Here is a 22,177-nt window from a genome sequence, read left to right as displayed (position 1 = left end):
AGCTGGGACTACAGGCACCCGCCACAACGCCTGGCCATTTTTTGGTTGCAGCCATCATTGTTGTTTGGCGGGCCCGGGCTGTGGATTCGAACCCACCACCTTAGTTGTATGTGGCTGGCGCCTTAGCCGCTTGAGCCATAGGCGCCGAGCCACTTTAGCTATTTCTTGAGTCTCTGCTATGTACCAGGCACTGTGCAAGGCTCTGGCGTCCCAGAGATGAGTGTCTGCTAGTATGGAGCTCAGTCTGTGGATTTGACATGATTCTTAAGTTTGCATGTCAGAAAATTATGGTGAAAGTGACTTCAGCAAAGTATTTCCCATGATATCTTTGTGGAAAACAGGGAGAGATGTAGCCTGGTGGACAATTATGTGTAGGTTAGTAAACTACAACCGAAGGAAGGCAATTCAAGTACAGACATCAGCTTGGGGGAGGTTTCCAGAAGAGTGTCCTCTTCAGCATTTTTATCAGTGATTTAAAGGCTGTCTAAAGATGTGTTTCACAAATTCATGAATGACATGAAACTGGAATCCAAAAGATCTTTACAGATTTTGGCAACAGACTAAATCTAATAAGATAAATTTTTATAAAGTTAAAATTTAACACTTCTAACATTTGGGGAAAAAAATCAATATTGTAAGCACAGAGCAAGGATTAGCAGCAGTATTTTAGCTGACAGCTGGCTCAATATGTCCAAAGTGTAATATGCCTATCAGAAAAAAAAAAACCAAAAACCTAACCGAATGCTACGTGAGCATGTATTAACAGAAACACAGCTCCCAGCATGAGGAAGCTTCTAGTCCCATCCTACTCTGATTGAACGAGGACATGGAAGTATACTCAGAGGAGAATTGACCAGGACAGTGAAGAGATTCTGTGCTATGCTGTATGAGGAATATTTGGAGGAACCTGGATTTGGGGCAAATGGAAAGATGGGGAGACATGAGAGCTCCCTAGAAAATCTGAATGAAGGGATTAAATTATATCAGCTCTGCTCTTTATGCCCCCAAAGGCCAAACCACAAACAATGCATCAAATCTCTAACAAGGAGACAAGCTACATATGATAATACCTTTCCAAGCCCCTGACCCTCTCAGGCTGGAATGGGCTTCCTCCAGGTGATAGCAAGTCTCCTGCAATTGCAGGAGCCAAGCAGGAGTGACAGGCCAGCTGGGCCACTCTGGAGAGGATGGGAACTTCAGCTGGGTAGCCGGGTTAGGTGATATCTGAAGTCCCTCCAACACTGACAGGCTCAGACACCATGAGAGTGCTTTAATAATCACCACCCACTGCAAAGGGTTGGTGTGAGGCTCCGATCCGATTCTGTGTAGTCTGTAAAAGTGCTCTGGAAACTCTAGAGGGCTTCACAGATGGAGGAGTGGTTGTTATTATTAAACATGAGATTTCCGGAGTGTCCTTCTGTCACAAAGCAAGGCATAGCAATGTCTGCACAGCTTGTCTGAGGGTGAAACGTAGGGTGGGGAAGTTTGCTCTGCTCTGCCCACTAGGAGTGAATTTCCTGTGTCCTTGAAGGGATCCACGAGGACCTCTATAGGATGAGCTCCTAGAACAGAGAAGGGGGGGTGCTCCTTCTCTCACTGTCCCCCTCCTAGGAGGATTTGGGGGAAGGCTGCATAAAGGACCCTGCTGGATTAAAGATGAAACCTCAGAATACAATGTCAATCAGAAGCGGTCACTTGCCAGCGTCTCAAGAGGCCCCAGCTGAGAGGCAGGAGGACGGGAAGAAGACAGCAGAACTGGTCCAAGGAGGACGATGACTCACGTTTATAGAGCTCACAGGGGCCAAGTCAGCAAACTCTGCGTTTCCTCCGGGTTTGGAGAAAGAGCGTTTATCTCCAAATAGATTTCTTTTTCTAGCCAGAGACATCCATTTCCCCAAAACTGAGCTCAAAAGGAGAGGACCTGCAGCTGTCCACAGGGCATGGGGACCAGGAGCATGGGGACAAGTGGAGGAATGTTTGGGGGGAAGTTATGGGGCAGCACAGCCTAAAGAGTAGGAAGGGTGAGGGGACGAGCCGGGGGACCAGCGCAGGGTGTGGCCCTTAAGCTGTATGCTGGAGCTGCCTTGTTTTGGCTCGTGAATGCCAATTGTTAAATTTTTAGGAATTCTGTAAGCTGGTTGACAAAACTGGCCATGGTGGGAGCATTTATACTATGGAAACTGGCCGATGCTGCAAGTCTGGGCCTGCCCTTGCCCTACTCACCCCGATCCCCAGTTGTTAAATATTTACTAGCACACCACTCACTTCTAGGATCTCCCCCGCCCCCCAAGTAACTTTCTTCCATTCTTCTTGGTCTAGCTTGGGAAGAAACTCGCCTTACACAGTCCAGGAGGGCCACTTGGTGCATTCAGACCTGGTCACTGTTCTGGGCCACTTGGCCTCAGAACTGGGTGCTCCAGACTGGAGCTTTTCTCCAAAGCCTCAGAGCACTCTACAGACCCTGCTGAGGCAGCCCATGCCCCTTTCAACCAGGTCCAGTTGAACGACTGCGAGAATAGTCTGGGAGATCAGAAAGGCCTCCCAGAAAGAAAGGGGCAGAGGACCAGGCCCTGGGGTTGATGCTCCTCTGCCAATTATTAGCTAGGTGTTTGGGGGAAAGTTTCTTGATCTCCTTGGCTTCCTAATCTGTAAAATGCTGATGGTAATATCTACTCCTCATGGGGAAAGGACTGATCCAGAGAATCAGACAAGTACTGGGTGGGGAGGGCAGCAGCGTCCCCTAGGAGGCCTTTCCTCTTTGAGGTACAATGCTGTGTCCCACACCTCCAAGGTTCCCATCTCCTCTCTCAGCTGAGGGTCCTTCCTCTGAAAGAAGGCTCTAGGGCCACCCGCCATATGTGCTTCCCTCCTATCGATATGGTAACCACTGGACTCCTATCACCCAGCAGGGACCAGCTCTACTTTAAGCTGGAGCTAAAGGGCCCCTGCTCAGATTCTTGGTTGTGATATGATGAGAAAAGTCCCTCTCCTGTCATCCAAGAAAGGAGTGAGAAGAGGTGAGGGGTGTAAGTTATGTATGCAGGCACAAAACATCTGGAGGAGCTGCAGGATCCAGCCACTCTGACAGTCTGGCCTTGTAGGAGACACTCCCTGAGAATGCTGGAAAGCTCAGCTTGGCTCCCTGCCCCAGGTGCCCTCACTGACATCAGAAGGCCTCACATCCCTTTCCATGTCACGTCCTAAGGAATTAACAAACTCTTTCTGTAGGCCCTTGTGTTAAATGATAATCCTGTGCAGTAGGTTACCATCATCCCCATCTTCCAGATGACAAAACAAAAGCCCACAGAGGGCATTCTGACTAATCTTACAGTGAATCAGTACCTTTGATTACTTTTCTTTAAAGAGGAAAATGGGAAGATTTTTTTCACCTTCTGTGAAAGAAGAGGCAGACAGGGGACAGAGGGCATGAAATCCCACTTCCCGGTGCTTACTCTGAGTTCCTAACTAGTTCATGCCGTCCTCACTGCTGGACCCAGCCTGTCCCTACCCTCAGCAAACCTCTCACACACAAGCTTAAGTCAAATCCCACAACAGTGATTGTGCCAGAAACAGTTCTTCCATGCAGAATCCAGGGAGGAAGGCAAGGGTGGTTTATTCACGGAAAGTGACTCACTGCTGTGTCAACTTCCCCGGGGGCCTGTGGAGCAGCCTGGAGACCTCAAGCCCAGAAGAGTCCTGCCTTTGGTGGGCTTCAAGCCTTCCAGAAAGCCTGAACTGTCTTCCGCTGCTGCCTCCTGCCAGCTTCCCTTCAGGGTTCTTCTCTTACTTGCCGGAGGTGGGAGCAGGTGGTTCAGAATAAGGCACAACACCTAAGTCTTCCTAGCGCTGTGGGAGGAAGTCTGCACAGGGCAGGGCAGGGCAGAGGTGTTGGCATGGATAGGCAGTTTTGAATCTCACCCTTGCTGCTTACAGCTGGGCAGCCTTGGAGGTGTAACTTTACCTTTTGAGGGCTCAGGCCCATCATCTGAAAAATAGGAGGGGTGCTTCCTATCTCCCCCACTGCTGTGAAGATTGCTGTCACCTTTAGAGGATGCTGGCAGAGCATCGGCACTAGGTCAGGCCCCTCTGGCCCGGGCCTGCATGGCCCAGAGCACCCTGCTATGACTTGATACTCCTGTGACTGTCTCCTCTGAGACTGCAGGATCCTTGAGGGCAGGGACCAGGCTTTTTCTGCCTACTGTCATAGCACCAGTGACTGATAGAGTATCCAAAATATCTATAGAATGCGGGAATGACTAACGGGGAGTGGGTAGGCCTTCCGATCAAAGGCGGTCAATTTAGCTGGAGATTTATCTTCCTGACCCTGAATGCCTTAGGTCACTGCAGGGCAGCCCACAGTCCCAGCCACACCCTGATTGAGAGTGGGGGGTGTGAGCATGATGGGCTCTGCCAGTGTGACTTGGGCAAGTCACTTGACTTTTCTGATCCATCCTCATCTACCAAATGAGAGTAATTACACCTAAGATGTGGCGGTTTTAGAATTAGATGAGATACTATGTGAGAGGCAGGCGGCACTTCATAGTCACAGCATTTTACAGTTATTGGTACTACGACCTGCACACCCTGCAAACCACACCCTGAGTGCTGGCTGCTTTTGTTTCCCTCCCGAGGGCAGCCTTGGGGGTCCTGTCCCTATGGGTGCTACCCCTGCTGAGTGTGTAAGCCGCCAGGGAACGCACTGGGCAAGTGGCCGCTCAGGTGCAGGGACAGGAGTCCCAAGGTGTCATGGAAGGAGACAGAACCAGTCACCGTTTTATCTCCTTGAGCAAGTGACTCAGTTCCTCTGAGCCTCAGTTTCTTCCCAGGGCTGGCTGGGATAACGCCTGATGATATCTGATAATGTCTCTCCCCAGGGCTACCATGAGGCCTTATGTGAGAGCGTGTGGCAAACAGTAGTTGTTCAGAAATCTAAGCATCTTTAATGCTTCCTTTTGCTAGTCTTCTCCTCTGAATGCAAATCCAAATTGCACCCCCTGGCTTTACCCCACTGGAGAAGCCTGAACACTACCTGCCCTTCCCATGTGCCCCTCGGTCTTGCTCTGCGTGGCTGTTATACCCACATGCCCCTCACAGGGTCCCTTCCTGCAAACCTGGCCACTTAAGCCTATGCCTCTCAGCACAGACATTCCTCTGAAGAGGACATCCCTCTTCTGAGCCCTTCACCTGACAAGGGCTCAGAAATGCCGGAATGGACCAGCTCCTGGGCCTGCCCTGCTAGGCTGCAGGAAGCCTTGTGTTCCGGAGCCCCCAGGGCTGCCCAGGCCTGGTCCACTAGAGCTGCCAATGCTCCAGACAGCTAGGATTCCAGAGCACTGGCTTTCCCTCCAGAACCTTGGCAAGCTGGGTACAGGATCAGCTTCCTGGAAACCAGCAGAGAGGCCAAGGACCTGGGAGGATGTCAGGGCTTGAAGCCCTTTGGTAAATACCAGGTTTGGCCTGAACAGGGAGGAAGCAGCAGGGGGCAAGGCCAATGTGTGTGTGTGTGTGGGGGGGGGCATGGCCCCAGGGTGCTCCAGGACTAGGCCTGCTCACTGACCCCAGCCTTGTCTCACACCGTACACCACTCCATCCCTTTCCCTGCATGGGGCAGACTCATGTGTAGGGTTGTCGGAACATGCTCAAAGGTTCACATCCTCATGCCTTTCTCCGGCGCTGCCTCAGCAGGAAATATCTTCATTCCCTTCTCTGCCTCCCTGCCACCTAACTGGAGCCTCAACTCTCCCCAGAAGCCTTTCCTGATTCTCCACAGCCACCAGGAACTCTTGGGGTGCTTTATTTGTCTGTCTCCACAAGCAGGTGGGCTCCTCCGCTCCCGGGCCTGGCTCATGATAGGCTCCCAGTGTGTTTGTTAAATGACTGAAGGATGAATCAAAGAAGGGAAAGATTGAAGGACATATTAAAGGGCTCAGGGATCCCAAGAGAGGAGAGGCCAAGAAGTTCTCCTCCAAACACCACCCACCCCAGTTGGCACAGGGACCAGAGGAACAAGGTGCAGAGCCAAGGAGGCTCCCGGAACAGCAGGCCTCGGTTGCCTCCATCGTGATCCCGGGGGAGCCAGACAGAACAGAATACAGAAAGGTTACTCAGTGGTGTACAGTGGAGGTTTTGACTAATTAATTAATTAATTTAAAATAGGTTTGTAGGTAGTAGTTTACAAAATGTGGCTTGTAAAATGTTTGCTGGCCCTAACTGCGCCTCTGGGGCATTACTGATGGAGGCTAATAAGATGAAGGCTGGGCACTTGGAGCCAAGGCTTTAGCTTCCCAGCTTTGTACGGTTCCCTGGAAACTGACTCCTCCCATCCTTCCCACTCATCTTTGGAGGACCCCTCACTTTTGTAATAGTCCTACACCTATGACTTCCAAGAGACTCTTTAGAGGACACACCAGAATCTCAGTATATTTGTGCCTGTGTCTGTGAGTGTGTGTGTATGTGAGGGCGTGTTTATAGTTGGAGAAACATTTAATATGCCTATTGTGTTCCTAATAAAAATTAATTAAAGTTCACTCCAATCTGAGCTGCTGGAGATGTGCAGAAGATAGAATGAAAAACCAGCCCGGCTCAGGGGTGAAGAGGCTGAGAAGCAGCACTTTATTTTTTATACTCCATCTCTCAACAGTCGGTGAGGCAGGGAGGACAGAAGTTATTCCCCTTTCACCAATGCAGAAACTAAGGCCCCAAATGGACTATAAGCTCTGTTAGGGCAGGAACTCTGTTAACTTTGCACTCCCAGGACATAGCAGGACAAAGTCTGTATGATCTATTGGAAGCAGTCAATAGTTATTGACGGGATGAGTGAATGAAATAGTGCTGAGATTGCTTTGCCTGAATTTGTATAATTCAGCAGCAGCAGAGCTTAGGATAAGGCCTAAGATTTCTGAATTTCTACTAGGCTGAGTCATCCCACTCTCTCTCCCCAGATCACAAACTCCAAGGATAACAAACATCTTGGAGCCCAACTCACCCACCTGCCTCCTGCTGGGCCACACAGATGTGGGAGCCACCCCCCCCCCCCCCGCCCCAGAAGTCAGTGGCACAGGAGAGAGAGGCAGAGCATCCAAGGAGCTCCTCAGACCTGCTGATCTGATCACCTGTCCTCTGCTTTTTTTAGGCTTTATATCCTTGGGCCATCAACTATTTCTGTAGCTGTTTAGAGCACTCATCCTGCTTGGAGACAGGAGGTAGACAACAAAATCTTTGTGTTTTGGTAAACATCAGAACGAAGGTACTAAGTTCATCACATCAAAAGTCTAGACTAGGCCATTAGAGGGTTTTCTCTGTGAGCTTTAAAGTCCTGTTGCCAGCCTACCATCTCCCATGTGTGGGTATAAAGGCCCCATGATTGGACCTGGAGGTTGTTTTTGCCTTTTACACAATGAAGGATTCAGGTCTTAAGTGAGTAGGAGTTCAGGGGTATGTCCAGTTTAAAGACATGGGTGGCCCAAGCAAGCAGAGAGAGAGGTCACTGGGTACAAAGAGAAGAAAGGCCTGGCAGAAAATAGAAAAGAAAGAGAAGAGTCTGTTTTGATGAGTCAAGGCAAGAGAAGGTGGGTCCCCCATATGGTCCCTGGGGTGTTGCCCCCAGGAACAGAGGGAGCTGTCAATCACAGCCACAGAAAAGGCTTAGGGGGACTTTGAAAGCTGCTGAATTAACTCTATTGCTGCAAAGTGAATGTGTTTCACAGGCAGCTGAGCAGAGGGCCCTGCAAGGCAGGGGGCTCCAGCCCCTAAAGAGATGAGAGGAATGTAAAGCGAGTGTGAAAACATCTGAACCCTTTCTGCCTGTCACAGCTGTGTGGCCTGGATGGAGGCCATTCACAGCCAGGGGCCCCAGCCACCTCCTTCTGCCTCTAGTTAATGAAACCAGCATGGGGATCCTGATGACTGATCAAAGTCCATCCAGTTTCCCCAAGACATCTGCCTCCCCTGGCCCCACCTAGAGTGGATAGGGAGAGAAACAAGGTGCTTGGAGGGGCAAGAGAGACTGGCCTGCTTCCCCCAAGTGGCTGGCCCCAGCCCTAGCTGCCTCTTTCAGGGTAGGTGCAATAATATTATCTTGACCCTAGATCTTCAACTACAGTGCCCTGGGGTTCTGGACTCTTCTTACCCTGAGGGTTGGTGGAAGATGGAGGGTGACAGGAAATGGAGCTTCTGCCAAAGGGCCTCAGGCAAATACTTGACTTGCTTCTGCATGGAGCTTCCCATACTGGTCCTCAACAGTGAGTTCTCACTTTGCCTGTCTTCCCTCTCTCTGGTCAAAAACAAGGTTGCATCCTTGGGGAACTACCAAGACCCTTTAATATCACCTTGCACCAAGCCATGCTAGGTAAGCCCCTGGTTACCTGCCCAACAATTTCCTCCTAATCTAAACTATCATGCAAGTGTCCACATCCATAGGGACTATGCCTACGGGTTCAGACTGAGACTGCCAAGGATTTCTGCCTTCTAGTCAAGGGCTCATACAGCCGACATGTGGGACATGCAGACAGAAGCATACCAAACATAGAATACACACACAAACAGACCAGATAAAATATTTGTTTTGTCTATAAGTCAAGAGCAAAGATATCTGTGGAATATCAGTCTGCATCTATGTTAGAGGCAGAGTGTGGAGTGGGTGCTGTTGTGTGTGGGTGAGGGTGGAGAAGCTGCTGCCTTCCCTAGTAAATCCCCATGGCTTCTGGGAGTTGCTGACAGAGCTATGGAAGAAAGAGCTCTGCTTGGTGAGTGACATTGCATATGAGGGTTACAGGAAACAGGACTTGAATGACATTTTTGAGGTGGAGAGAGAGAGTGTGTGAATGAAAAGGCATTTGCCTAGGAGTGACAGGGTGGTTCTAGGAGGGAGGCTGGAGTGACACTAGCTGGAGTGATGCTTGCTGGAGTTCTAAGCAAGCACAGAAGAGGAGAGCAATAGGAGAGAACATGGGGGTCAGCAGGGGTGCTGGGGCAGTGGAAGAGGAGGCTGGAAGAGTCCAGGTGACAGACAGTCAGGCCCAATGTGGCAGAGTTGCAGAAGACAGAATGGGAGGGATGTAGGAATTAACATGATGCATTGAACTGAGGACCACATACCCAGGTCTCCCCGAAGACCATGTAGTCCTTAAATAATCTCTGTAGAATTCCTCTCTCTTGGTGGCTTGCTCCTCCCTCATCAGGGCACAGAGGGCCCAACTAGAACATGCTAGAATTGAGGTCCTACAGGTCAGCAGTAGAAGGTGCTGTGGCTCTGTCTGAATTTAACCGGAAATAACCAGAAGGAGGAAGTAGGCCACAGGGAGGGCTCCACTGGGTTGTTGCTTTTGCACTTTCTAAACTGAATTCAGTCTTCAACGCACAATAAACACAGAGTGACGTCCTTACAAGTAAGCACAGGGTTTCCCCAGGAGGGACTGACAAAACCAAGGGGCTAGAAGCCACCTACTTAGCTGTCATGGCACTTGGCTTGTGCCCAGATAGCATGGGGCCATAACCATTAATGCTTCTCTACTAAAATGGGAAGGAAAAAAAGCTTCCCTCATTTTTAATAACTTTATTCCCCAAACTTCAAAAATGAAATTGCCAAGTTAAGGACTTGCCTTGAAAAAAAAAATTCTAATTTATTATAAAGAAGGTCCGGGGCTTGGGAATTTTTTAATGCAGATTCCTAATTTTCCAAAGCGAGATTCTCCTGTGCATTTGAATAGATTACGCTCGCTACTGCTAGCCCTTAGCACAACGGGAACATTATTAAAACGATTGCATGGGTCTCAGAGGAAGGGCTCGGCTTCTCGCTTCCTTTTTCATTGTGGGGACTTCATATCAAAGACTGTCCATTTGTTGCCCGTGGAAGAAACTGGGTTTCTGAGGAGGTGATAGAGAGATGTGCTCAGCAGTCCAGGCCTTGAGGAAACAAGTCATACAGGGCCCAAACGTAATGAGATTAGACCTCGAGGAATGAGGAAGGCATGGGCCTCATTTCTTGAGAGCCCCATTTAGGACATGATTCCCTGGGGTACCCAACCCATGTTCCTATCAGGCCCGGCTTTCCTGAAGACATAGAGTGTCAGGGAGCAGCTGGTTCTTGAGGATAATGAGCATTAGCAGGGAAAGGGAGCAGAATCCCCCCTGAGAAGCTGTAGTCAGCCTCTCGAAAGCATGAGAAGGCAAGATTGGCCCACAAAAGTTCCTTAGCAGAAAACTCCAGGTCAGGCACACTGAGCAGAGCCATCGCTATGAGGAAGGCACTCTGAGAAGCCCAAAAGATGGGGAGATGGCTCCTCTAAGCTTATGGGTCTCAAAGGCCAGCATGCTCTGGAAAGAAGAGTCTTTTCCTCTATGAGCCAAAGCCTTTGTTTTGGGGACCTCAGCCATGTGCTACGTCTGTCCCACTCCATCACTGCCTTAACTCCTGTCCCTTGGCCCCCATCCTGATCAGCTTCCTTGGGAGCCAGCCCAGCTCAGGGAAGGCCAGTGGTAATTTAGTCATAGCCTAGTGGCTTAGCCATTGTCATAAAGAGCCTAGGACTTTGGCTTGGTCACTTCACTATGGATACTAAGGCTGCCTATAGACATTTCGTTCCTGGATCTCTGGGTTACAGGTAGATGGCAGCTTCCCCAGGGCAAATGATTCCTTTGCTGTACATGGGAGTATTTTCAATGATGGTGTTCTGACAGTCTCTGCACCCAGCTTCTGCTCTGAGACCCTCAGTGGATCAACTAGGGGCTCCCATATTTCCCTCAAAAGCTAGAGAACCTCAGTAGTAGCTTCAGGGGGCACTGAGCGGCTCAGGGCTGCAGCTCCACCTCCCTCACCTCCATCAGCAGTTGGGATTTATTAATCCAGCTGTATGCTGATAATTAAATTAAGCTCTTGGATCAGCATTCATGGACAACATCAGCCCTTACTGCAGCTCTCCTGCTAATCCCCAAGAAACCAAAACTTCTCCCAGCTGCCCAGGCAGGCAAGACAGGGAGGGCAGGTGGGAGGAAACAGCTGCCTCTAGCAGCACCGATCCAGTGCCCTCTGACCCCTCAGCCCTGCCCTGTCTACCCTGGAGGCTTAGGAATGGGGGTGTGGGCCTTGGCATTCACCACCTGCTACATAAAGGAAGGGGCCTCCTCTGTTTCCACGCTGACTCTGGAGCTTGGAAGAGTATCATTACAAAAGAAGTGGCCAAAGTTCCTGGCTGAGGGTTGGGTCTGCTTCTGTTGAGGAAGGACAATTCTTGTCCCCCATTACAGCCCCAGGGGCCTCTTCTTTTTTGCTTCTTTTTGGAGGGGAGGGGGCAAAGATCTCCATCAGTTGAGGGCTCCTGGGCTTTCTCTCTGGGTTCTGGGACTACAGAGAAAAGGGCCCTGACATCACATTGGATAACCTGGAAGCTTCTGAATAGAGGAGCCGCATGAATATGTCAAGTCCAAGTCTGTGGTCATTCGTGGGCAGAGGGCTTGCTGAGTATGAGGTTAGGCTGAGAGAGACAGGGAATGTGAGCTGACAGCAGTGAGCAGGGCTGTGAGCCAAAAGACGTATGCTTGGAGGTTGGAGAATGACAAAGGGGAGGAGAGTCGAAGTAGCCTACAGGATAGACACTTTGAGAACTGGTTACATCATCTGGTAATTTCACAGGGGCAGGGGATAACAAGGATATATGGAAAACCCATCATATGCTCACACTGGGTTGGGGTGTTAGGGCCACAGGACTTAACGTGAGCAAGTCTGCCCACCCAGCACTGGAGTCTAAATACCTTTTCATGCTGCACAGATCTTCCATGTGGTCTATGAGGATGGCTGTGTTTGAAATGCCAATGAGTGAGGGGTGACGGGGAAGGGCAGAGTGGCTGCTGGAGGAGTGAGGACGGTCGCGTGACGCCAGCACATAGCGGGCACCCACTGTGCGCAGGGTAAACGCGTGAATGGGTTTTCTAGCTGGGTGCATTTCACATCACAGATGCTTGATAAATAATTATTGAATTAATATTGACCAGAGAGACCACAGTAAAGAAACAGGAGGGCACAAAGAGAAAGGTCAAAGAATGGAGCTGAATAACTTGGAGTCTCAGAAAACCCGTTGTGGGGTGGGTGGGAGGTACACTCGGGGGAAGCAGAGAGGAGAAGGGATCGGTATCAAGGACTGCAGAGGGCAACTCCCAGCTGCAGGGCTTGCAGAAGGAGGAGAAGGGACCAATACCAGACAGCAGGAGGTGAGGGTGCCTGCTGCAGGAGAGGAAACCAGGCTGGGGGGCTCAGAAGAACTAGGCGGTGGTTGCTATGTCAAGGATGGAAGCTGGGGGCCAGAAGGAGGGGGTCAGAGGGCATAAAGAAAGAATCCTGGCTTTTTCTACTTAGAAGCCAGGCAGAGTCCTGGAGAGAACACATTCTTCTGAGAGGCAGCATGAGAGGACTGGACACAAGGGCCCGAGTGACCAGAGGATGTGGGGACCTAGCACTAAGGACCCTCAAAGTAGGAAGTTTTCCAAACACTCAAAGGCAGATCCTTTGAGATCTGTCCTACTGGACAGTAGAATCAGTGTGTCCTACTGACACCTTGTTCCTGGGTCTCCCCAGCTGTTGGGTTTTTCCCCATTCATGACAAAGGGGCTGGGCTGCACTGGTGTGAGACTGCTGGTTGGGTGTGGGGACAGGACCATGACCACTAGGCTGTGGTCCTAGGTGTAGGGCTGAACCTGTTGTTGTGTGGAATGCAGTGACCCCTCTGCCCAGAGGTCTATGTTTGCCAGGTCCTCCTTCCCCAGGCCGGACAGGGGGAGAGCCAGTGTGCTGTCAGACAGGCTGAGAGAGGCCTGGCTCTGCCCTCAGACCCTGGGACACTGCAGCCCCTCAGCTAGAATGCTAAAGGCCACCACACTCCCCCGCTCCTGCGCACTCACCTGCGGGCTGTCCTGGTAGGGTGGGGGAGGGACATTCTGCGTGGCCATCATCGTCAGAGCTGGGGCTGGGGAGGCATGTTGCATCATGGGATTGATTCACATGGAGGATCTGTGGGCAGGAGAGAGGGGGCCGCACCATTAATACCACCAACACCACTGAGTGCAGCCAGCCCTGGGCACCAACCAGCTCCACATCTTTTCAGGCTGGGCCACCTGGGCTGACAAGATACAGCAAGGGCTGGAGGCCCTTCAGGGGAACAAATGAGAGCTAAGGGGAGAGGCCTGGGTGGGGAGGGGCTGGCTGTGCTATTTTGACTTGAAAGAAACAATATTCAAATCATATGTAAAACAACCTGTACCCTGCAGAGATGCTTTGTTCAGCATCAGCTCTGGCCCAGGGTGTGTGTGTGTGTGTGTGTGTGTGTGTGTGTCTGTGAGGGGGAGGGGGCCTGGCTGCTGGCAGCACTGGGAGATTGGAGGCCATTTGGAGACCCTCCTTCCCTGAGTCCTGAGCCTCACCTTGTTCCTGTCCCTGTGTAACATAAGGAATGTGCTTCTTCCCCCCTCCCCCTGCCCACCTCCCCAGGCTTTCTGGAGCAGCCCCAGCATTCACAGAGCAGAAAGGCCCTAGGCCCCTAGCTCCCTGCTCTAGGGCCCCCAAACACCAGGCTCACTTCCTCATTCATCACACCCCCCAGTAGTGGCCAGGGACATGGGGCATGGTCCCCTCTTCAGGCTGCAGCCCAACAGACTGATTGGAGGCTCTGGGGAAGAGGGAGGGAATACAGGTCTCCTCCTGGATTTCCCTAGGTGCATGCTGTGACTACAGGTCTGTGGATGTGTCTGCGTGTTCTGTTAAGAGCCTCCTTAGCCTTGGTTCAGTGTGGAGTCACTGGAACATGGGGCCAGAAGTGTCAGAGTCACATGCTCTATCAGCCTCTTATAATGGAGATAGAGACAGAGACCAAAAGGAGGGTGTCTGTGTGTCTGTGTGTGTGTGTTCCAGAGGGTAGACTTAGTGAAGCAGGGAGGATCCCAAATCTCTAGAGTCCCCATTTTGGCTCTGCTCCACTCTTCTGTACCCCTCACCGCTCCATCACCAGTAAGTGAGCAAGCTCCCCCAACCAAACCTCAAGGCTGCTCTTGAACAAGAATGTGATGCTGTTAAGTGCAGATAGCCTGGCAGTGCCATCCAAGGAAACAGAATGCCCAGAGAGCTGCTGCGCTATCCAGCAGATGCCCTGAAATATTTAGAGCTGGAACCACAGGCTAGTTGCTTGGTCTAGGGCTGCCCATTGTGGGGCAGGAGATTGCTAAGAGCCTCTGTGGTGTGCAGGAGCTGTGGTCCTGGGCGGAGGGTGCTGAGGAGCTAGAAAGCTTTGTGAGCAAAGCTCTGAGCTCCCCTCCCCCACGTGGCTCCATCCCCTTCCAGCCTGACCCTCCCTAGGGTGTTCCAAAATCTTCACATACCTGAACTCTGTGGGTATGTGAGGGTGTTTTGGAGCTGTTGTTAAATAAAGGAGTGGGTCTCCAGGGCTGGTGTGTGTGTGTATGGGTGTGTGCTCCCCAGCACTCACAGGAGCGAGCAGCATGTCCACCTGGGGAAGGGGAGGAGCAGGGAGCACCCTCCTTATGTTACACATCACACAGGTTCACCCCCCTCTTCGTCTCTGTCTCTTTTGGTTCTTTTTCAGGAAGAGGAGGAAAAAATGGACCTGACCTGAGTCTCCAAAGTACCAGGCATATTTTGACCTGAGGGGCATGTGCAAAAAACATTGGAAATTCATGTTTCATTCCATAGCTTTTTAAAAAGTTTCACCTCTGTGCAGAGAACTGTGTTGAGGGTGTGATGGGATAGATGGATGAGTCTGTGTCTTTTCTCCAAGGACGGCACAGGGAGCTAACAGACCATCAGGAAAGTAGAAGGTGGGAGAAGTGCAGGGGGTGATGGCACCGTCTGCACTAAAATCTTGGAGTGCAGGACAATTCCTGTGGGCCTCACTGCCTAGAGCTCTGGCTTGCCTCACCCTGACCTCACTCAAAGGATGGACTAAAGACACAAGGTCTCTCGCCCTCCTCACATACCCTGGGCACCATGGCCCACATTTCCTTTTGCAAAGGGGCTCAGAGAGAGCTCTGAGGGGAGCCTCTCTCCCAGACAGGGGAATAAAGGCCTATTTTCATGGCTGAGTCTTTGGGTGGTGTTCAGCATCTCATGAAGTCCAGAGCATAGTGAAGAGGGTTGCAAAAGGGAAAGGGGGATACAGACTCCTTGAGACATCTGAAAGAACTGTGACTTATATGAAAATGGTGGAATTTCTCTCTTTTGGGCCCCAAGAGAATAAAGGAAATAGGACTATTTCAGGAACATATCGGTCACAGCCTTTCCTGGAACTCTGGTGGGGAAGGAAACTTCGGATGGGGCCTAAGGGCCAGGATGGCAGGACCTCCTTCCCGGAGCTCCAATTAGAAGGCTCGCTGGTTGGAAAACAGAGGAGGGCCTCAGCACTGCAGTGCCTGCAGCTTCCAGGAGAGGGAGCCTGAGGGCAGAGTCAGGGTGGGAGCTGCGTCTCCCACCTTAGGGGCAGCGGTTCCCTTTAACCTCAGGCTTGGGTCTTTTGGTTACCTCATTCCATGGCTGGGGAACTCATTGTGAAGGCAAAGCAAAGGAAACTCAATGAGGAGGATTGGGACCAGAGTCTTTAATTTGCATTCTTTTGTTCACTGTCCAATGAATGGAAGGAAGGATCATTTTAGAGGCTCTGTCCCAAGAAGTATTTGCAAGAGCAGCAAGGCTGCCCTGTCCAGGGGGTAAGCAGGGACAGTTAAGAGTGGTCTTTGCCCAGTGACAGGCATTCAGGAGGCTGAGAGGAGCCTGTTCAGTCCCGAGCCCATGGGGCTGCAGAACAGAGGACACAAGGGCAATTTAATGAGGACCCAGATGGTCCTTGTCCCTCCCCCTCTTTGAGGTCACCACAGGCCATTAGGCCACTGCCCCATTACCCTCTGGGGGCTTCTCCTACAAGAGAACAGGAGGCCTTTTCATCAGGAGCTTAAGTCCCCTTCTCTGCTCACTCAGGCACAGAAGCCTGCAGCAACTTGACACAGGGGGAGCTCAGCTACCCTAAGACTGCAGCCCATCTCCGGAAGCTGGCTGTTTTCCTCACACCCCTCCACCCACACATGCACGCCCCCCACCCTGCTAGGCATGGCCTGGAGAGGAATTTGGGGATCTGACACATCTTGTCCGAGGCTTTGGCGAGGACTCTGCATTGGGGTCCCAGCCCTTTGGGGGAAACCTGCCCTTTTTTGCATTTCCTTTCGGTGGGGGAGTAGGGGGCCTGAGCTCCAGCAAACCCAGCCTGGGGCTTCCAGGCTTTTGTCAGGGGCTCTAAGATGCTGGGGGCCTGTCCAGCGGCCCCAGCACTCTGTACCAGATACCCTTGAGTTTGGGGGAGCTCAACCAAGGCTGCAAATGGAGTACACACTGGAACAACCCACCAAGGGCAATTCCACATGGAGGGTAGGCTCATGTTGAAAGGTTGTTTTTTGTGTTTTCTTAATGCTGAAATCTTTCGTTACATGACAACAATTTTACCATCATCAAAAGAAGCTTAAAATGCTATTTTACAGAGCTTGGGAGCTGGTGAGGCAGTGTAGGGGAATGAGGGGACATCGGGGGACAGCCCTTTAGGCAACAGGAATGGGCAGTGCTCCTCAGCCCAGTTCTCCCTCAACTCTGCAGCAGGAGGCCCCTGGTCTGGAGCCCAAACTCCAGTGTGTTGACAAACAGGCTTAGGGAAAAACACCAACCTCATTAGGAAGGAGCTCATTAGGACTTGTTGACATGAAACCCATTAGACCAATTAACATTCCATTAACGGCCTGGGGCACCAAGGGGTTAATGCTGCAGGGCAGTAATTGGGCTGGGGTGCCCGGGTTGGGGCTCAGGGCCTTGGGGATGAGAAACAAAGTCTAATTGGAAACTCTCTGGCCAGCTGGCCGGACAGCATTTGCTCCTGGCCTTTCACCCTAGCTGAGACAGGCTGCCTGGTACCAAGGTAGGAGAAAGGAGGAAGGGCCCAGTTTTCCCTGGGCTCCTCCCTGTCCCCACCACCTGCCTCAAACTGGAGACCAGGCCAATGGTTGGCACAAGGGCAAGGGGGAGGGGACATTTCCACCCTCCTGGATTCTGATCTCCCTGTTTTCTTCCTTGATGCCATCACCCCCCTCCCCTTCTCTTCTGTTCTAGTTTCTTGCTCAGCCCTTGGGAAGTGAGTCCTCTCTCTTCTCTAGGGACTAATTTTCTGTGATGTCACCACGTTCACAAAAACTCTTTAGAGAAGCTAGAATCCTTGAGGCCTCATAGCCTAACTCTTCCAAAGAACGCTGTGATTTGGGGGTAGGGACGGGAGGGGGCTCTGCCTGCCTTCTTCCTCCCTTCCTTCCATAGCAGCTGAGAGGTTCCCCCAGGATCCCCTAGGAGCCCTTCCTGTCTGTCCTCTGATACACCCGAGCAGTATCTGCATGATTTTCCTTCTCTTGGTACAAGCAGAGGCTGTGGAAGTCCCATCCTCTGTCTCAGTCTGTTTCCTCATCGGTAAACTCTGGGAGTGGACGAGAGGATTCACAAGGGCATCCTCAGCTCTCAATTCCCATGAGGGTCAAAAACTCCGGACTCCATACCCAGTGGAATCTGCTACTGATCTGCAGCCTGGAGAGTCACTTTCCCTCTTGATTTGTGAAATGAAGGGATTTCCCCAGAATATTCAGAAACCTTTTGCCCACGGTTAACACTCCACACATACATGGTGACTTGAATGGAAAGAGTTAGAGGGTAGCTTCATTCCAAAGTCCAGCCAGCTCTGTCTTCCTTCACTTCCTCTGGAGAGTGGGAAGGAGGCCCCAAGGCCAGCAAGCCTGGAGCCCTCAATCCCCCACAGCCCAGATGCCCCCAAGTTAGCCCTCCACCCCCACCCCCAAGACATTCCCTCTGAGCAGCTGCCTGAGCCAGGGTTCTGATGTCTAGACAGATTTGCAGGAGGCTGAAATAACACGGTGAACTCAGCAGGAGGGACTAGAAAGCTGCATTAGTAAACCTGGCTGGCTTCAGCTCCTCCCCATGGGGCAGCAGCCTTGACTCTGGCACAATCCTGTTTCTTTTCTCTCAGCCCCAAGCCTTGTCCAAAACCATCTTCTCCAGCCCAAGATCCTTTCCCCAAGGCGGCCTGTAGGTGGCGTCACAGGGCCCCACTTTAATTTCATTATGTAATATAACCTGTTTACTAAATCATGTAATCAGTCGCCTTAGGATTTACAGCTTTGGATGTGTATGGAGAATTGGACTTTGAGTCAAATTTAAAAACAAATAAAAATGAGAGGCAGCTGTTGCTGATAGTGTGATATTCATCTTTTGGAAACAAATTCACCCCAGTGCTATAAATTATGCCTGGAAAAAAAGTGTTGGTGGTGGGAAGGAGTTGGCTAGGTCTCCTCTGCTGGCAACTCCGAGCGATGAATCTTGAAATAACAGTGTCAACCTGTCACTGATTTCATGTGACTCTGTGGATTTATCTAAAGAAACTCAGGCGTGTGGGTGCACGTGTACACACACACACACACACACACATCCCACAGGTCTCTTGGCAAAACCCAGTAAAAGGCTAGAAATGACAAGCTGAAAGCCGAGTGTCCACAGGAACTCTGCAGTCCCTGCGGCGCGGGGCGTGGAGTTGGCACTGAGAACTGGCCAGTGTCGAGGATGAGGACAGTTTGGCAGGGAGCGGGAGGAGGAAAGGGGGAGAGAGAGGATGCATCCATGGGCAGGGAAGGTTTAAAATAGGAGCAGGGATCTCTTACTCCCAATCAGTTGTTTGGTTGAAATGCTTTAGAGGGAGAGAGAAGTGAAGGGTCCTTGAGGTGGGGACTCAGGGATGTGGGAAGAGGAGCAAGCTCCCCTCACCTTCCAGCGCCTCCACCTCCATCCCTCGCCTCTCCACCCAGGTGCAGTGGGAGCCAGGAGGAAGCTCAGGGCCTGTGGATTCAGGGGCCAGAATGCTGCAGGCTAGTGGATGCTGATTCCTGCCTGTCTTTCTGATCTCAGGGTGCTGGGGGGCAAACGGATACCTCGGAGTTGGGTCTGGGAGCTGGGAAGGATGGCTGGATCTATATAACTTAAGGAAGGACAGACAGACAGGTAGACTGGAGCTGAGTAGCATCTGCTCTCCGGTCTGACCTCCTTGTTTGCTCTGTGTCCTAAAGGCTGCCCAGCTAAGAGGTCAATAATGAGCCATAGCGTCACAGTCACCCAGGTCCCAGGGCACAGGGCACCCGGCACAGAGTGCAAGTCCTTGCAGAAAGTCACCATCGGAAGGCCCACTTCCCTGTCACTGATTGGAGCATTCAGTGAGAAATAATTTGCTATGATTTCAGCAAGAAGCACAGATGACAACCTAGATAACCCGACCCTTTGGTCACCACCACCCTCTGCACTGTCATTTGCCACCTTTCTGGGAAGCCTACTGGGGAACTGGTGCCAGATCATACCCTAGTATCATGATGCTGGTCCCTAAGGAGCAAAGTGGGGACAGAGCAGAAACCAGCATGAGCTGGGGTTAGGACTGCCTGCTTCTGACTCCTGGGGACATGTGCAAGTCTCTCTCTCCCTCTCTCTCAGTCCTCTTTCAGCCCTTAAATGCCAAGTGGTGAATGGGCTTTGGAAGAGGTAAGAGCCTTCTGTGAATCCCAAATCTGGGGACCCCTTCTCCCTGCTTCCCCTCCCAAGAAGAGTGGCCTTCTCCAAATGGCTTATGGTGTGACTTCCTAAGGTCTCTACCTCCTGAGGGCCATTTTACTGTTTGTTCTTTATCTGAAATCATAGTATGTCCCCAGAGTGGCTGACCCAACAGGTCACTTAAACACGAACTGACCCCAGCCTAGAGGTGAGTGACACCTCATTCTAGAGACCCAGTTCTGGAGGAAACGGGTGCTGTTCTGTGTCCACAGATCAATTGTGGGGTGCTTCATAGGCACAAGGGGCAGAGGATTTGACTACCTGGTATTGAGGGACAGGCCCTGGCCTGTGAGTGAGGCTGCCAGTACTGGCTGTCCTTCTCCATCACCCCCCAGCCCACGGGCAGCACTTGTCTTCCTCAACTCTAGCCTGACCAGAGAGCAGCCCGCCGTCCTGCCCTGTCACTCTGACTCTGGGGTTCCAGCAATCCAGGGCCCAGGGTTCCAGGGCTGCAGCCTCCCTTCCTGATGCCTCAGTTTAGCTACTTTTCAACTGGGCTCTGCAGCATGGACCATGGGAGTCTGAAGAGCAGCCCTGCTCTGCTCCCAGCCCTCCTCCCCGCCGAGCTCCTGCTTCTCCACACGAGGGCCGGAGAGCGGTAGAATCCCTCCTGCCTTGGCTGTCACACCTTTTCTGGCTTCAAAAAGCTGCTGATATATTTTACAAACTGAAACAGCAATTTAATTCCCCCTGATAGCGGCAATTGTCCATTAGATCTTCCTACCGAGGAGCTTAACAATAATTCCTTTCATCCAACTGCTTGCTTCTTCTTGATCTGAGAATCAATCCCATAAATAGCAGGCAAGAGTTCTCACATTACTCTCCCCTCCAGCTTTTAGCATTTTGATGAAGATTCTCATCTCCTCTTTAAGCACTTTACAACTTGGCAATTTTTCCCCCTTTGATTCCTTTAAACAAAATAAAACAAAAAAACAGAAAGAAAAAAAGAAAAGCACGCCGTCTGGAAGGGTGAGCATAGCCCTTGCACTCTGCTCACAGAGAGGTGGCGTCCACCTTCTTCCTGCCGGGAGGCAGGGGGCCTGCAGCTGTGACCGCAGTGGTTCTGTCCGCCCCAGAGGGGCATCACTAATCTGGTCCTAAGCTTCGCACTCCCCCACACCAGGGTCCTGCTTTGGCCAGTGATGCTCAGCTTACAGTGCTTCTCCCTTCCCAAGATTCTCCTCCCTCTGTGGTTTTACCCCCACAAATGGAGGTGGGGGAGACTTCGCAGCCACTACCCTGGGGGTTGATCTGAGTCAACCCTCTCTCTGGGCCTGTGGCCCCTGGGGAACGCTCCAACTGAGAGAGAGGATTCCACCCTCTATTTCATCTCCAGCCCCCTTATCTTTAGCCAAACAACATGGTGGGAGGCCTTAGGGAAAGGAGAAGCTTGAGGCCTTTTATTCAATTATTTTTCTTTTCTTTTCACTATCCAGGCAGCACCAGTGATCAGGGACAGAGGAGAGCCCTCCCGTTCCTCCCTGGATGGCAGTTAGGGTGCATTGCCAGGGCACCTGGGGGCCCCCGAGACAATATCATGTGCTCTCTTGTCTGCACACACATGGAGAGAAACAAATGTAAAAATGAATCCAGGGACCCAAGTCCCCCTCGACAAACCCGATTCCCAGGTTTATTATTATTTGTCGAGAGCTGACAGGAGCGGCTGCGCAGGAACCAAGCTGAGAAAACAACACAGGCCGGGGCCCCTGAGGCTCACAACTCAACAGAGACAGACGCACAGCTCGAGCTGGGGATCCCAGATGGAAGGAGCGCTTCTGCTCTGCCAGAGCCTGGCAGCCACCTCCACCTGCCTGACCAGCCTCCTTCCCCTCCCCTTCATAGTCTTTCTCTTCTCCAAGGCAGGTACTGAGGCAGATAACAGTCCCCAAGAGCTAGAGGGAGGAGGGCAAACAGAAGTGGGGGCCACAGAAGGTGAGGGCAGGGTGGGGCGGGGGCTGGCTGGAGGTGGGCACAGAGGCGGGGCTCCGAAGCCTATCCCGTCCATCCCCTGCCTTGACCTTACAGTCCCCCGACCCCAGAGAGGAGGGTCAGGCAGGCCCATTCCCTCTGAGAAAGACTGTTCCATGTCCCCTGGCTGGATGATGTCTAGTTCCAATTTCTTTTCTTTTTCTTCTTTTTTTTTTTTTTTTTGAGATAGTGTTTCACTATGTCACCCTTGGTAGAGTGCTTTGGCATCATAGCTCACAGCAACCTCAAACTCTTGGACTTAAACAATTCCCTTGCCTCAGCCTCCCAAGTAGCTAGGACTACAGGTGCCTGCCACAATGCCTGGCTATTTTTTGGTTGTAGTTGTCATTGTTGTTTGGCAGACCTGGGCTGGATCTGAACCGGCCAGCTCTGGGGTATGTGGCTGGTGCCCTAGCTGCTAAGCTACAGGTGCTGAGCCTCTAGTTCCAATTTCTTTCTTTTTTTTTTTTTTTGAGACAGAGCCTCAAGCTGTCCCCCTGGGTAGAGTGCCGTGGCATTACAGCT

General features: G+C 51.6%; 1 protein-coding gene across 3 annotated transcripts in view; it reads right to left on the bottom strand.

The window, feature by feature from the left end:
* Positions 1-22,177, bottom strand: part of PKNOX2 (PBX/knotted 1 homeobox 2) — a 257,613-nt gene that overhangs the window by 66,521 nt on the left and 168,915 nt on the right. Inside the window, exon 1 of one of the 3 annotated variants that reach the window (XM_003796766.3) lies at positions 12,892-12,978. The exons of the other annotated variants lie outside the window; for them this stretch is intronic. Within the exon in view, the coding sequence (XP_003796814.1) occupies positions 12,892-12,978 (87 nt within the window). Of the gene's footprint in view, positions 1-12,891; positions 12,979-22,177 lie in introns of those variants that run through there. 3 annotated transcript variants of the gene reach the window in all.

This window comes from Otolemur garnettii, unplaced genomic scaffold (assembly GCF_000181295.1).
Source record: "Otolemur garnettii isolate 467f Iridium unplaced genomic scaffold, OtoGar3 scaffold00108, whole genome shotgun sequence".
NCBI classification, from domain to species: Eukaryota; Metazoa; Chordata; class Mammalia; order Primates; family Galagidae; genus Otolemur; species Otolemur garnettii.
This window is presented reverse-complemented; position numbering and strand designations above follow the sequence as displayed.